Consider the following 17,039-nt stretch of genomic DNA (forward strand, 5'->3'; position numbering starts at 1 on the left):
AATGTGAATTTGACCCAACTCCAGTAGGCAGAGGAAGACAGAAGGGCCTGGCGTGCTCTGGTCCATGGGGTCACGAAGAGTCGGACACGACTTAATGACTAAAGAACAACAACAACAAAAACCCATATTGCACCTATAACTGCTATGTAAACTCCAACACTGTAGACAATTCTTTCAGTTATCTCCTTTCACTTCCAGTCCCAGTTTTAGATTACATATAATCTAGAGATAGGTGGAAATTACTGACTGGCTGGGTAGCTCAGTCAAGATGGAGCACCTGGCTGCAGAGTCAGGAGTTTGATTCCTCCTTGTGCCATATAGGAGAAGAGCCAGTCCATGTGGCCTTGAGCAAGGAACACAGTACTAGGGTGTGCCCAGAAGAAGGAAATGGTGAACCTCATCTGACTATACTTAGAAAACCCTGGAAAGTGTCACCATAAGTTGGAATCAACTAGACAGTAGCTAGTCATTGCAGTGAATACAGTCCACCCTCGATTTACAAACATCCCTACATATGAACTTTTTGATTTATAAATGGCTCCGTTTGCAAAAATTGGCATAGACTTGTGAACAGAGCCTTGACCTACAAATGAGATTGAGGCTCCATTCGCAAGTCAATGCCATTGTTTGCGAACGGAGCCGTTCGTCGCCTTCGGAGCTCTCAAAGGGCTTTCCCCCCAACATCGGAGGAAGCCCTTTGAGAGCTCTGAAGGCAAAAAGGCAGGAAGAAAGGGTGGGAAATTTGAATTTCCCACCCTTTCTCCCTGCCTTTTTGCCTTCAGAGCTCTCAGAGGGCTTCATCCGATGTCGGGGGAAAGCCCTTTGAGAGCTCCAAAGGTAATTTTTTGAAATGCTGGAACGGATTAATTCCATTCCCATGCATTTCAATAGAAAATGGTACTTCGACTTAGGAACTTTTCGACGTGCGAACGCCGTTCCAAAATACAGTAGATTAAGTTTGTAAGTCGAGGTACCACTGTACACTGATGGACCTATACTCAGGAGATATGGATTTGAATACCTGCTTGGCCATTGAAACTAATTGGGTGGTGTCAGTGGTAAAGCGACTCCTTAAATATTTCACATACTTTGAAAACCCTTTTGGAGTCACTGTAATTCAGATGTGACTTGATGGCGTGTGACACACACAGGTGGATGTTAGTAGAAAGAATGGTCGATGCCTGTAGCCAAGGCAGAAAGGACAGGTTGCTGCAGATACAAATGTTCTGACTTAGAACAAGGCAACTTTGTATTGTTGTGTGTATAGCAATGTATATGAAGAAAATATATAAAATTCAAGAACCGAACACATACAACAGTTCTAACAGGGTTACATCACTTTTTAAGCCACATTTTACAGATTTCTCCCTACAGTTAAATATTTAGCCATAGTCTAATTCTTAGATTATTATATTCCCTTTCCATTAATTTACTGGTGAAAACAAAAGTAGTTTCTTAAAATAAAAAAAGCTTTGAAATTTCTATGAACAGTATTTTTTTTGTGAAACTTCTACTTGAATCCTAGAGAGAATTACTGTCCTGTCAATGGTTATTTTTTACTAGATGAACTTTCATGAAAGTAGAAAATGGTAATTGGTGTATAATGCCTTTTTCATGTAATTTCCACAATTGATTTTTCTACTGCTCTTCAAGTACATCTGGCCTCTGGGACATTCTAATATATGCATAAGTCCTAAAACTTGGCAGCAAGTGTCCTTACTCATTCAGATGGTAATGATGTAGCCTTGTTCAATTTGCTTCTTTTCCCCCCCTCACCGTTGCTTTTGTTTGGTGGCTATTTTTTTCTTCTTCCAAAAAACATATGCAACATCTTATCTGCTAGGACATCAAAGTGTACTCTCTGTGTACCAAAGTGCTGCTTTAGCACTTCCAAAGATTTATGCTGACGTTTAACTGATTAGTAGCTGATTGGCAGCTTTATTGAGCTGCTTTTATTTCCGTAACCTTGTAGACCACTTGACTTTCAGCACTGAGGAAAACAGATGGGACTTTGGTATACTACTACTTTTTTTAAAAAAAAATAAGTATCTATAGGTGAATGATGGTGGTCTGAAAATTGCAAGATACTATACTAGTGCAAATATTGATGTGTAGACTTTCTAAATAAGAGGCTTATATCCATGTGTAAGTGATGGAATGGGGAAAACAGTCACTTTAGTTTCTCCCATATTCATAACTTCTATGCTCCAAATTCTTTCTGTTTTAGATGTTTCAAAAATAAACTGAAATGTCCACCCCTCTACATTGTCTTAATTCAATAGGTAAAGTTTTCACCTGTGGGTAAAAGATAAGAGGTTTCTCAGGAAATAAGAGGTTGTTGTTGTTTAGTCGTTAAGTCATGTCCAGCTCTTCGTGACCCCATGCACCAGAGGACGCCAGGCCATCCTGTCTTCCACTGCCTCCCAGAGTTGGGTCAAATTCACATTGGTAGCTTTGATGACATTGTCCAACTATCTTGTCCTCTGTCATCCCCTTCTCCTCTTGCCTTCACACTTTCCCAAGATCAAGGTCTTTTCCAGAGAGTCTTCTCTTCTAGTGAGATGGTCAAAGTATTGGAGCCTCAGCTTCAGGTTCTGTCCTTCCAGTGAGTACTCAGGGTTGATTTCTTTCAAAATCTCTTTGCAGTCCAGGGGACTCTCAAGAGCCTCCTCCAGCACCACAATTCAACAGCGGTCTTTGGCGGTCAGTCTTCTTTATGGTTCAGCTCTCACTTCCATACATCACTACTGGAAAAATCATAGCTTTGACTATGCGGATCTTTGTCAGCAAGGTGATGTCTCTGCTTTTTAAGATGCTGTCTAGGTTTGTCATCACGTTCCTCCCAAGAAGCAGGCGTCTTTTAATTTCGTGGCTGCTGTCACCATCTGCAATGATCATGGAGCACAAGAAAGTAAAATCTGTCACTGCCTCCATATCTCCCCCTTCTACTTGCCAGGAAGTGATGGGACCAGTGGCCATGATCTTAGTCTTTTGATTTTGAGCTTCAGACAATTTTTGGCACTCCCTTCTTCCACCCTCATTAAGAGGTTTTTTAATTCTTCCTCACTTTCTGCAATCTTCCTGCCTTATCTATCTTTCAGGAGATAGATAAGGTGGTGAGATAGCACTCTTAATTCTGAAGAGGTAGGACTCCAGTTGACCATACAGGGATTCAAAGCCAGACTTTTAAGAGCTGTGCACTCAAAGCCCTGGGCCTGGATGGGCAAATCTCTTGAATTTCAGGTTGGCCTAGATTTAAAATATTTTACGTTCAGATTCTTTACATTGCAAATGCAATTAAATTTGAGGAAAGTCTTATGAGAGATAAAGAGAGAAAGAAAGAAAAGAAAGAAAGTTCATTAGTTCGTTAGTTCTCTCAGTTCCTATGTGTAAAAAAAGTCAAAGAATGCTTCTGACAGGCATATATTAAAGTAGTTGGTGAAAAAACACACTTAGATAAGTAAGGACCTGTGGCAATTACACAGCTTTCATTTTTGTCCATTTGGGGGTAGGGTGCCTATTTGGTTTTGAGCTTTTGCAGGTACTAGTCATTTTGTTTCTTTTGGGACTTTTTTTTTCTTTCCATTTTTCCCCATTCATGTTTCCTGGCACCAATAGTTCAAAAGCCTTGAAGAACTCTTAAAAACTACTCCAAAAAGCAAAGAGGCTAGGCAACAGAGAATCAATCTACTGCAAAAGCAGGCATCAATAAATGAATAATAAAAATAACCCACCAAAAATAGACCTGTTATAGAATCAATGCACAGGAAATTAACTGAATAACATTGTGACAGAACCTTGGCCAGTCTGCTTAGTAACAGAGAAAATAAAGTGATTGGCTGAGTGGTTCAGGGGGCCAGCCTATCCAGAAAAGTCTGAAGAAGGAGGAGCAGGGAGAGCAGGAATGGAAAAGAAAGTTTATAACCGACAAAGGAAAGTGTATTTTGGGCTAGTAGGCTGTAATTGAAGAAAAGCTTATGTTGAAATCTGTTTCCGTATAAATTGTAACTTCATAACTTCATAATAAAGAGAATATTATTTTTCCTTCTTCAATCGCTTGGTCTAGCATGGTAAATGGCTGGTCCAAAGCCCTTTAAAGGAAGGTTATTTTAAAATGTGACAAGCCTGGGCTGAGACTGGTCACAAACATTTTCTTAAAAAATCAATCTAATGGGAAGGTCACACAGAGTTTAAAAACAGCAAAATTCAAATATACACAAACAGGCCTCCTCCCCAAACGAAGAAAAGCGGGGGGGGGGGATCAAATTCCTTCCCCAAAACTATGATATGGAGAGATTTCGTCCCTCCCGCCCCAATGTTTTCTCTTCAGAATCCATCACCCAGGCAGCACAATACAGAACTGAAGTTACCAGAAGCCAGCACTCAGATTCCAACAAGAACAACTGAAACAAAGCATCCCCAAACCTCCTTTACCTCTGTGCCTGGAATTTCTGATTGGTTGTTAATGACACCCTTTGCAGTACTACTGGATGAAAAAGGTCCTAAACTGTTTGACAGACAAATGGCGAAAGGTTAAATGAAAGAGGGAAACATGAAATAACATGAAGCTGTGTACCCCTCTTTGGTTTAAATGAACCATTTGTGTTTTAGAGGTTCTGCTTCACACACACACATACACACATACAAAGAACCTCTTGTGGCCTCCCCCTTTCCTGTTTATATGTGTCATCCTTAAAACTAATAATCCTGCTGTAGGGGTGGATGAAACTTCCTGGCTGCCCTTCTCTGCTTCCTTCTTAAAGAACTGTTGACTAGATTAAATAGCAGCTTTATGTGGTATGGGAATCTGACATGGATGGTAAGAGATTGACAGACATTCTTCACCCTCTATGTTCTATGCAGTGTGAGGACTTAATTTCCATTGCAGCCTCACATCCCCTCTATTCAAGCAGAAGTAAATTGCTCCACATGAAGTATTATAGTGAACATATGTATTATAGTGTGGTTGTGTGTGTAAAGGCGTTGAAGTCTGCTACAGCATGATCATCCAGGACCAAGCACAGCAGATGGAACGCTGGGTGCAGCACTACTCTGAGCTATATTCCAGAGAGAATGTAGTAACCAAAGAAGCATTAAATAACATCGAGTGCCTGCCTGTATTGGAAGAGTTGGACAGCGAACCAACTTTAGCAGAAATAAAAGTGGCCTTGGATTCCCTCTCCTCCAGCAAGGCACCTGGGAAGGATAACATCCCTGCTGAAGTGCTGTAAAGAGATCATCACCACCAAGCTGTATGAAATCTTTTGTCTTTGCTGGAGGGAAGGTGGAGTACCACAGGACATGAAGGATGCAAACATTGTCACATTGTAAAAAACGAGACAGGGGTGACTGCAGTAACTAATGTGCCATCTCTCTTCTCAGTGTTGTAGGGAATCTGCTTGCTCGTGTTGTACTGAAGAGACTCCAGATGCTTGCAGATAAGAGTCTATCCAGAATCACAGTGTGGATTTCGAGCTCATAGATCCACCAGTGACATGGCATTTTCCATCAGACAGTTGCAGGAGAAATGTAGGGAACGACAGCCACTCTTTGTGGCCTTCATAGATCTCACAAAGGCCTTTGATTTGGTTACCAGGGACGGCCTTTTTAAAATACTTCCCAAGATTGGATGTCCACCTTGAGCCCTTAACATCATCAGGTCCTTTCATGAGGAAATGAAGGGCACTGTAGATTTTGATGGCTTGACATCTAAAGCAGAGTGAATCAGGGCTGTGTCCTCACGCTGACCCTGTTTGGGATCTTTCTTGCTGTCATGCTGAAGCATGCCTTTGGAACTGCAACACGCCTTTGGAACTGCAACAGAAGGTGTCTATCTCTGGACCTGATCAGATGGAAAGCTCTTTAATCTCTCTGATTGAGAGCGAAGACCAAAGTCCAGCTGAAATGCATGTGGGATTTCCTCTTCGCCAATGATGCAGCCATTGTTGCCCACTCTGCTGAAGACCTCCAACAACTCAAGAATCGTTTCAGCAAGGCCTGCCAAGACTTTGGACTAACAATCTTCCTGAAGAAAACACAAGTCATGGGCCAGGGTGTGGATTCACCTCCCTCTATTACCATCTCCACACAAGAATTGGAGGTTGTTCATGACTTTGTGTACCTTGGCTCAACCATCTCTGACACTCTCTCCCTAGATGTAGAGCTGGATGAATGCATTGGCAAAGCAGCCACCATGTTCTTTCTCTAGATTCACAAAGAGAGTATGGCTTAATAAGAAGCTGATGGCATATACCAAGATCCAGGTCTATAGAGCCTGTATCCTGAGTACACTCCTGTACTGCAGTGAGTCTTGGATCATTTGTGCACAACAGGAGAGGAAGCTGAACATATTCCATATGCGTTGTCGACGCATTTTTTGTATCATCTGGCAGGACAAAATTCCAAATAGAGTAGTCCTAGAATGAGCTGGAATTGTTAGCATGTTAGGTTAGGCATCCTTCAGTCTCGAAAGACTATGGTAGCGTGCTCTGTATGGAGGGCTTGGAACAGCGCCTAGTGTGGCTGAGAAGGCCAATTCGAGAGTGACAGTCCCTTCCACACTGAAGACAAATCCAGTCTGTCCCCTGTCCGGCTCCCTGGTTTTGCTGCTTTTGTGACTTCCTCTTTGCCTCGGCCTGCTGGGCAAGGGTCTCTTCAAATTGGGAGAGGCCGTGATGGACCGCCTGCCTCCAGGCTGAACGCTCAGATGTCAGGTTTTCCCATCTGTTGAGGTCTATTCCTAAGGCCTTCAGATCTCGCTTGCAGATGTCCTTGTATCGCAGTTGTGGTCTCCCTCTGGGGCGCTTTCCCTGCACTAATTCTCCATAGAGGAGGTCCTTTGGAATCCGACCATCAGCCATTCTAACAGTGATGTCTATGTTGGCTCAGGCATGTTATGAGAATGGGTGATGGTTGGATCCCAAAATATCTCCTGTATGGAGAATTAGTGCAGGGAAATCGCCCCAGAGGGAGACCACAGCTGTGATACAAGGATATCTGCAAGCGGGATCTGAAGGCCTTAGGAATGGACCTCAACAGATGGGAAACCCTGACATCTGAGTGTTCAGCCTGGAGGCAGCCAGTGCAGCATGTTCTCTTCCAGTTTGAAGAGACCCTTGTCCAGCAGGCTGAGACAGAGAGGCAGTCCCAAACCCAGCGAAACCAGGGAGCTGGACAGGGGACAGATTGTATTTGTCTTCAGTGTGGAAGGGATTGTCACGTTGTTCCAAGTCCTCTATTCAGAGCACGTTACCATAGTCTCTCTAGACTGAAGGATGCCTAACTGAATCTAATCTAATCTGTGTTTGTGAGATGCAATTTTTAAGCTATGTTACTGTAACACCACATGCATCAATAAACCAGGACTGAACTTGTTTCCCTGCCATTTGTATCATTAAAGGTAGATCTCTCAACACAGGCCACTGGATCTCAATTCGCTTCCTTTCTGAAGAATCTTAGCTTTTGCTGTTGAGTTCCACAGTTGTTGACTCACTTCTATAACTAGTTTCCCTTCAGAATTGGGCCATAGACCTTTGTCAAGCGATCAACACTGCATTTGTTTCTTTTACAAATTCCTCTCTGAACATTTCCAGGATGGATAGCTCATCAGTTTCTGGAGGTCATTGGCCCAAGTACAGAATTTATCACTCTTCCTGTATCAGAGAATGGCTAAAATGCATTTTGTTCCTAGCTGAAGGAAGGTTATCTCTTCTTGCAGGCTCTCACAAATCAAAGTGGCTTTCCTTCATCAAGTTGGCTGAGTTGATTTAGGATCTCATCTTTTTTTCACTTTTTCTGCAAACTGCTTGCATAAGACTTTACCTGTCGTCATTCCTCGCTGATGTATTTCTTTGTTCACCATTGGTGACAATATGGAGTACATCAAGGACTCCCTGAAATGGATAGGTGGTTTTGATGGCAAGATTTGGATCACCATGAGCCAGCATATCCTCTCCTGTGTCTCTTCCTTTATGTGTCAACTTAAAGAGTCAGAGCCTGAGCTAGACAATATTCCATTTTACCTTTTTATTTCCACATTCTTGAAAAATGTACCACTATGTAGCCCAGGTGAAATGTGGTCCCAAAATGATGCCAGATTCTTGAATCATTGGAGCCCATATGCATTGCTCTGTGATTCCCCCCCACTTTTGCATCATTTTTTCTCCTTTTCCCTTCCTGCCAGCCCTTACTCTAAGTTGCCTTATTCTTAGTGGGAGGTATCTAGAGAAGAGGTACAGATTTTGGTTATGGTTTGAAATAGAGGGATCAGGTGAGTCTGATCTGAAACATGTATGGTAGGCTGCCAAAGATGAAACCTTGGAGGAGAAGGAAAAGAGACTTGCAAAGTTAATCCGTCCCAGTAGATGTTCGTAAATCGAAATGTTTGTAAATTGAATTAGCATTTCCCATTGAGATGCACTGAAACCGGATTAATCCATTCTGGCTGTTTTTTGTTTGCATGCAGGGGCGCCGGTTGTAAATTGAAGCATTCATTCCTATAGGAACCAATGCAAAACCGGTTAATCTACCACTAAGGGGAGATTTTTTTTTTAACCTAAGATGACTTAAGCTAAATAAGAGCAGGAAAGGAGGGAGGGAGGGAACAATGTGGAAAAGTGGAAAGAAAGAAGGTCATCACTGGGGCACACAGGCCCCTCAGACAGACAGAGAGAGAGAAGACAATGGGGGGGGGGAGTTTGGAGTCTAAAACACATTTTAAACCCAGCCATGCTAAACCCACACATTTTAAACCCACACATTTTACAGCAACCCATTTTAAACCAAACCAAGCACCTTTTAAACAAAACACATTTTAAACCAAACTAAGCACCTAGGGAGCATAGAGAGAGAAGACAGTGGGGGGAGGGGGAGAGACTTGAGTCTAAACTCCGTTTTAGAGCATAACAGCCAGCACAGACCCTTGCAGAAAGGGTCCGCAAGACCCATCAGAGCACATAAACATAACCCCCACCTAGCCCAAACCCAAGCTGCAAAACCCCTGTACAGTAAATACAGTGTACTCACCCAGAACAGGCAGTCTCTCTGTTTTAAAAAAGAAACTCAAAAATCCAAAAATCAAAAATTAAAGAAAAAAGCAAAAAAAGAGAAGTACAGTACAGTACCAAGGAGTACTGTACCAGGCAGTCTGAAGTCTCTCTCCATATCCCCACTCTCTAACTGCTGGGGCGAGCGAGGTAGCAGACAAGCAGCCTCTTCACTGGCCAACGGTTAATTGAAAGTTCAAATTTCCCGCCCTCCCCGCATTTTTTTTCTGTTCATAAGTCGAAGCAAAATTTTGCGATCAGAGCTGTTCATAAGTTGAAATGTTTGTAGGTAGGGGCGTTTGTAAGTTGAGGCACCACTGTAATGTATGCCCAGCTCAGTGCAGAGGAGTAATATAAAACAGGTGGTTGGCTTTGCTGAGATCTGTATTTTAAACATTTTGAATATGGAGCCAGGTTAGGTTTGGGTCCTAGAACTTATTTCAAAGAGTGTAATTACAGTGGTGCCTCGCTTAACGGGCACCCCGTTTAACGACGAATCCGCATAGTGATGAAGATTTTGCAATCGCTTTTGCGATCGCATTGCGATGTTCCCTATGGGGAAAAATCGCTTTGCAATCATTGCAAACACCCCATTTTCACACAGCTGATCAGCGGGGCTTTGGGATGATCATCCCGGAGCCCTGCCTATCAGCTGGGCGAAAATGCAGGCTTCAGGATGATGGGGGGGAGCGCTTCCCCCAATCATCCTGAAGCCCGCTGATCAGCTGGGCGAAAATGCGATGATCGCGCGGAATCGATCATTGCAACGCCCCCATTTTCGCAGAGCTGATCAGTGGTTCTAAAATGGCCGCCTGTTTTGCCTCGCTTTAGAGGCACCAAAAATGGCCGCCCCTATGGGGGAATCTTCACTTAAGGTCAGTTTTTAAAGCCATAGGAACGCATTAAACACGTTTTAATGCGTTTCTATGGGCTTTAAAAAATTGCTTAGCGACTAAATCCCTTAACGACGTTTTTTCTGGAACGGATTAACGTTGCTAAGCGAGGCACCACTGTATTATGATTAGAGTTCACTTTATATTCTCTTTGTTGTTCATATTTAATCCATCATTATACTGCTTTCCATACATTGTTCATATTCAGTCCACCACTGCACTGCTTTCCCTGACAGCCTTGATGAAAAAGGTACCATGTTCTATCACAGCTGTAGCTTATGATAAATTTCAAGATAATGGTGGGGTAAGGGCACAGAGTAAGTTATTAAATAAGGATCAATCAATTACAGTGTTTATGGCAAATTTCTGTTACAAAATTGATTTTTAAAGCATTCTGTTACTTATTTTAGAGAAATGTGTTGCCCAGAAGAAGCTTAACTTCTTTAATACTCTGTCACCTATAAATCATCTAAATTGCAAGCTATTTCAGCATGAAGCTTTCCTTGTGATTCATGACAGTAGTTTTCATACCTAGCAAAACAGTTTTGAGATGCTTCAATCTCACTGCCAGTCTTCCCTTCTAATACTGCTGATCTCAAAAATTTAATTAAATAAACCTCCCATGGCAAATGCATAGTATTATATTAGCATTCAACTATCATATTGTTATTGGGCATGGAATTTTTGGAATTTGGATTACAACCGCCAGAAGTCTGCAAGAATTTCTCCAGCCAGATTTTGGGGACTTTAATCAAGTAATCAAAGTCCTAACAAGTGTTTTAATGTTCTTACAGTTCAAACTCAAGCAGCCACTTTCATCTTGTGGAGAAGACAAGGAAATATGTGGAGGAGACTTAAGTTCTGTGGCAGCTACAAAGGTTTATGGGACTGTGGTGTGTTTTGGGGGGGTTTGAGGGGGAGGCTTGCTCTGCAGAGTCTAGTGGAGGGAAAGGCTCATGATACCTTGCAACTCCCACAGAATTTAGCCCTACTCATCCATTTCTCCTGTCTTATCCACAAGACAAAAACGACTGCCCAAGTCTGAATGTGTTAGTGGTAAGAATAAGAAAACTCATGTTACAACTTTGATTACTTGATTAAATCCCTCAGAGTTCTAGTGGGGGGGAGGGGTGAATTCCTGCAGATTTCTGGGCCTATGGTGCACAAATTCTGTAAATCCCAGGCCCTAATTATCATGAACTTATATGTAATGACATAATAGTCCATCAGTCATTTCTTTTGAATAGCTACCATGTATTTCAATGGGGATCATTTAAATAAACAGCTGCTGAGCAGCAGTGTTTAATTGATCATATTGATTGGTGCTACATATGGCCTAGTACACATGTTCCAGATAAACTGTAATTAGACTATTGTGAACAGATTTCAGCATTGTGCCCCCTACCTTCCCTTTATGTGCTCAGAATCACTCGGATGATGCAAACTACAGTTCTTGCAAACCAAAAGTGCTTTGCTGTTTGTGGAAACCAACTGTGGTTTATGGTAACCAAATTTGTCTGATTGCCCCAAACTGTAGTGATGATAAATGAGGAAGGAGGGAAGCTGGACAGCATGTGCCGAAGGGGAAGAGGATACATGTATGCCAAAATCTGTTTATGTAGTATGGCTGTGATATTTGAGTTGGGACAGTGTGGTTAGCAAAATGCAGCTTTTTAGAAAACTGTGTTAATTTTCTTAGGACATTTACATCAACTTTTCTTCCACCTTTGTTCCTTTTTTTAAAAAACAATTGGTGACCTAGGCCTTGCATTTATGAAATTAAATAAATATATTGAGTGAACATAACGTAGTGGGAGTGAATCATTAGGATAATGTGGCTTCCACCAAATGTAGTGTATCTATCTCATGGTTCATGTGCCATAGGGAAAAAAAGAGATGGAATGTTTAAACAAAATCATATTTTATGCTTATGAAACTGTTTCATAGCAAAATAGTATTGCATAGCTCAGCACATTCCAAGCCGTGGCTGCCTGGGGTTTCAAACTGAAAACTGCACAATTGCTTGGTGTTGAAGGTGGAACTTTCTATAGCAGTGGTTCTCAATCTTGGGTCCCCAGATGTTCTTGAACTTGTTGTTGTTTAGTCATTAAGCCATGTCTGACTCTTTATGACCCCATGGACCAGAGCACGCCAGGCCCTCCTGTCTTCCACTGCCTCCCGGAGTTTGGTCAAATTCATGTTGGTAGCTTCCATGACACTGTCCAACCATTTTGTCCTCTGCCGTCCCCTTCTTCTCTTGCCCTCACACTTTCCCAACATCACGGTCTTTCCCGGGGAGTTTTCTCTTCTCATGAGATGGCCAAAGTATTGGAGCCTCAGCTTCAGGATCTGTCCTTCCAGTGAGCACTCAGGGTTGATTTCCTTCACTGACACCCAAGATGTCAATGTTTATTCTTGCCATCTCCTGTTTGACCACATCCAGCTTACCAAGGTTCCTAGATCTTTGCAGCATCGGACTTTCCTTTCACTTCCAGGCACAGCTGAGCGTCCTTTCGGCTTTGGCCCAACCACTTCATTAGCTCTGGAGCTACTTGTACTTGTCCTCCGCTCTTCCTCAGTAGCATGTTGGACGCCTTCTGACCTGAGGGGCTTATCTTCCAGCGTCATATCTTTTAGCCTTTTGTTTTTGTTCATGGGGTATTCTTGGCAAAGATACTGGAGTGGCTTGCCAATTCCTGCTCCTGGTGGATCGCATTTAGTCAGACCTCTCTACTATGACCTGTCCGTCTTGGGTGTCCCTGCATGGGATAGCCCATAGCTTCTCTGAATTACTCAAGCCCCTTCACCACGACAAGGCAGCAAACATTGAAGGGGGTTCTTGAACTATAATTCAGAAATCCTGGCCAGCACAGCTAGTGCTGAAGGCTTCTGGGAGTTTTAGTCCCAAGAACAGCTGGAGATACAAGGCTAGGAATCACTGTTCTATAGGCAAAGGATATGTTCTACCACTGAGTTATATCCCCCTTTTAAAGGATATTTGAGATATCTTGCAGCATTATTGTAGTTTGGGAGGCGGGGCTTTGTTGTGGTGTTGCCAGTAGCTCCAGAGAAGAGCTCTCTGGAAAAACTGGAACCCGTCCGGTTTGGGATCCCCTTTTTGAAATGGGGATCGAAGGAGAGTCTAGGAGAATTCTCTCTGAAGCAGATGGTGAGCAGCAGAAGGAGAAGAATGGGAGGTAAACCCGGACTTCTTCCCTCTGAAGAAATCACCCAGCACGGGTCGGAGGTGGGGAGCCATATTTGGCACTGAGCCGTGAGTAACCCTTTATCAGGGGAGAAGAGAACAACCAATATAAGCTTAAAATATATAACAACTAAGTAAGCTGAAGCCTTTGATTTATGAAATAGCCCCATTAAGCTGAAAATAAGAATGAAAATATTTGGCTGAAAGAAGAAAAGCAGCGGCGAGCCTATCTTATCAGTCTGCCTCAAAAGCGAAACTAACTAACTTTTAATACAGCACACTGGTTTCAAAGCCGAGAGAGTGAGACGGAAAAATAAATTTTGTGTTTCTGGAAAAGAATCCCAGACGGTAATACCATCGGACAAGATTCAAAAGACTTGAGTTTTGTGAATACAGTTTGGCTTGGACGTATTTCTCTTTTTTCTTTCCTGGACTCTGTGAACTTTTGATAATAGAATCTGGTGGTTTTCTGGAGAAGAAAGAAGGAGCTGATGTGGTCGACTGGACTGAGGAGTATCAATGGGTTAACAGAAAGATCATAAGATGGGCTTCAAGGACAACTACTGGACAGTCTAAGACTTTGTGACTGTTGTTTTGGTTTGTTGGACTGTGTGTGAGTCTGATAATAGTAGCTTACTAGACTCAGGAGAAGAAGAAATAATTGTGCCACGGTTCTACTTGAATTTGAATTTGCTGGGTTAAAAGTTGATTTTTATATTATAATATTTGGATAAAGATTGGAGGGAGATCTAAGGGGAGGTTTATGATTAGGGGTTTGGATTGTTGATAAAATTGTGGAAACTGTTGAAGGATGTCTAAGGGGCGATCATTGTGGTTAAGGACATAGTATCATCTATACAAACCCCACTTATTTGAAAGCCTGAGATGGCCCCCCAAAATTTAAGACATCAAATGGAGACTTGGTCTGTGCAAGCTCAAAGTTTTGGAATAGTTGTACAAGAAATAGAAAAGGAATGGCAGATTACTATGCAAAAGACAATAATGACAGGGTTTCAGCAAGTGAATGAAGGTCTTAGCAAAATAGAAGATCTGATGAAAGTGATGAAAGAGGGGACATTAGATGCCAAACAACAGTTAAATGAAGTTGCACAAACTTTAGAACTGACTTTATTGGGCATGCCACCAGGTAACATAGATGGGATAAATTGTTATCCAGTGACCTATGCAGCTTCCAAAATTAAAAAGCATTATGTTAAAAATCTAAAGAAAGCAGAGATACTGAAACAAGAGAAATTTATTGGGAAAATATGGGAAATGACAAAAATGGATATCCTGTCAGATGGGCTGAAAGAATGTTCAATTCAAAAGAAAACTGAATGATGGGATGTATCGTATAAATGGCTGCAGTTACCAGATAGTGTTGGAGTAACATAGAAATAAACTAAAGTTATAAGATGAAAGCAGGAGGGTAATCAAATTGTGAAAAAGCAAAAAGTTGATTTGTTATTGTAATATGAATTGATTGGATGATTGTATACTTTGTGTTGTCCTATCCCCCTAACCCTTTTTCCCTTTTCCCTATTCCCCCTTACTTTTTGTATACCCTACCCTGTCCTTAAATAAATATTTTTAAAAAAGAATTATTGTAGTTTGGGAAACAGGATAGGTAAACAGGTACAATAGATGAGGACATAATGGGCCCTCTGTATTTTTGCTTCTAGATCTTGATCCTGGAGATGGGAAGATTGTGTTCAGGAAACCTCTCAAGCGTTCATCAGAAGAGAAGTATTCAGGTTTGACAGCTACATCAAGTAAGAAGAAGAAAGAAACAAAGAAGATTTCTCCAACCCCCCAAAATACAACCAAGCAAGTGAAAAACTGCAACTTGCTTTCCTTTGATGAAGAAGAGAGTGATGATTAAGAGCAATTTACGTTTATGTATCATGTTCTTTAGAGACAAAATGTTAAGCTGAATGCATCAGGGAACTGAGATGCAGGATTTAACTTTTATTTTTTAGTAAGTCTTAAATGTTTTCTTGCACCTATATACATAATTGTGAAAGTATATTATTACATTAAAAATTGCCCCCCCCATCTGTGTAAATAATAATTTTGGTATACTAGGCACAGTGCATCTACCAGCTACTTCTCCCTCTTTGTTTCTCCAAGAACTTTGTTTTGAAAAGATGATTGTGAGGGTTCATTTGGTGAGGCTGTCTGTTCCCCAAAAAACGGACAAGGCAGTGGAGGTACATCAAAAGGTTCAGTATTTATTGCTACGTTAACACCAACAGGATTTCCCCCTACAAAGGGATTCAAAGACTCTTGCAGAACATGACTAGGTTTCAACGGTGTCCATAAACTATTTACAAACGGATTTGTCGTCTCTGGGTTCCAGGGATCTGTTATAGGCGGCACAGATCCAGGCCCAGGGTCCAGAGCTTCTTCCAACGAAATTAGCGGTAATGTCTCTTCATCTCCGCTCCAGCCATCCCAGGATGACCCATCTCCTCCTTCTGCCCCCCAAGGGCCGGGTAACCCCCCAACTTCCTCAGTTCTGCGATATGCCATTGCCTCTTTCTCTCTAACTCACGAGCCACTGCCTCTCGCTCCTCGCGTAGCTTTCTCCTCCACTCCTTTGCCTCTGTCTCTCCCCAATACGAAGGCCGAGGTTTCAGCCCCAACTGACGACGCTTCTCCGCCTCTTCATGAGGAACCCGGACCTGTTCCCATTTATGGGTCCAGGGATCCTCCATCCATATCCACTCCCAACCTCCTGGTATATCCCTCGATTTTTCCCTTATATCCCCTACCCCAGCCTCAATCTCCACCCCTCGGTTTCCCGCCAGAACCCTCCCCGGTTCCCAGGTGATCTTTAACTCCTTCAGGACCGCCTCCAAATCGTGGGTGTCTACCCCTTTGTTCAGGGTAAGGGGTCCGGTGCTCTCCTTCCCCCAATCAGGGGTTTCCACACCTTTCTCTTCCCGCCGTGGTGGGGATGTCTGGGTGTGATGGGTATTCTTCGGGAGCGACGGCACTCCTATCATTGCCTCCATCTTGGGGGCCTCACAATGATGCGTATGCTTTTGCCTAGTTATACCTGATTACCCAAACAGAAGTATAAGTTTTGCTTACCACAGACTTTTTTTAAAAAGTACAACATTGCTTTGGCTAAAGTTTTCCGTTGTATCTCAAAAGACTGAAGTAATTGCTGAGAGTCACCACACTGAGTATATTGATTTCAAAAGCAACAACCTGCCACAGAGTGTCCTTTAGTGGGAAAATGTTTGGAAGTTCAGTGCGTTCTGTAACCAAGAATGGATTGTGTGTTGCTACAAAACATGTAGCAGGATTAACAATATAAAGCTTCATCAAGGAGCTGATCTGAAGTTGCTGTGTGCAACAGCTGTTTTTAGTGTAGCTGATATTTTAATGCCATGATTGAATGCCTGTGAAATTATTTTCTGTTTATTTCAGTTTTCATTCACCGTTCTTCAAAAAGTAAAATGGTTTTCTTAGTCTGTCTTACATTTTCTTAATGGTATTTTTCTCCTTTGTATAAATGATTATCCTTTAATCTAGAACATAACAGAGGCCTCAAGCGTATGGAAATGGAAAAGACCCCAATGAATGGATTATCCAGTCTAACTCTGGGCCTTAAGAAAGGATATCCTATTTCTAAAGCATTCAAGACAGATGCTTATCTACTCAGCCAGCCCCCCTCCCTTTTGTGTGTGTGAGCAAGGGGATTGACCACTTCTTTCTGCAGTATCATGTCATCTTTTGATTTCTGGGTGCACAAGCTGGCTGTACTATTGAATTAACTTTATCCCACTATCTCCTCCTTCTCTCATTGGCCCACTTACAGAAGCTGAGCAAGGCTTTAAAGGGGGAGCAAATTGTGAAGTGGTTTGCAAGGAAAAGATCAAAGAGGTG

The 17,039-nt window shown here is 42.2% G+C and overlaps 1 protein-coding gene across 2 annotated transcripts in view; it reads left to right on the forward strand.

The window, feature by feature from the left end:
* Positions 1-16,633, forward strand: part of KIAA1143 (KIAA1143 ortholog) — a 31,399-nt gene extending 14,766 nt beyond the window's left edge. For both annotated transcript variants that reach the window (XM_020807656.3, XM_020807657.3), the window contains exon 3: positions 14,825-16,633. In XM_020807656.3, the coding sequence (XP_020663315.3) occupies positions 14,825-15,024 (200 nt within the window). In that variant the 3' untranslated portion in view covers positions 15,025-16,633. The remainder of the gene's footprint in view (positions 1-14,824) is intronic.
* Positions 16,634-17,039: the final 406 nt, after the last annotated feature.

Source organism: Pogona vitticeps, chromosome 6 (assembly GCF_051106095.1).
Source record: "Pogona vitticeps strain Pit_001003342236 chromosome 6, PviZW2.1, whole genome shotgun sequence".
Taxonomy (NCBI): Eukaryota; Metazoa; Chordata; class Lepidosauria; order Squamata; family Agamidae; genus Pogona; species Pogona vitticeps.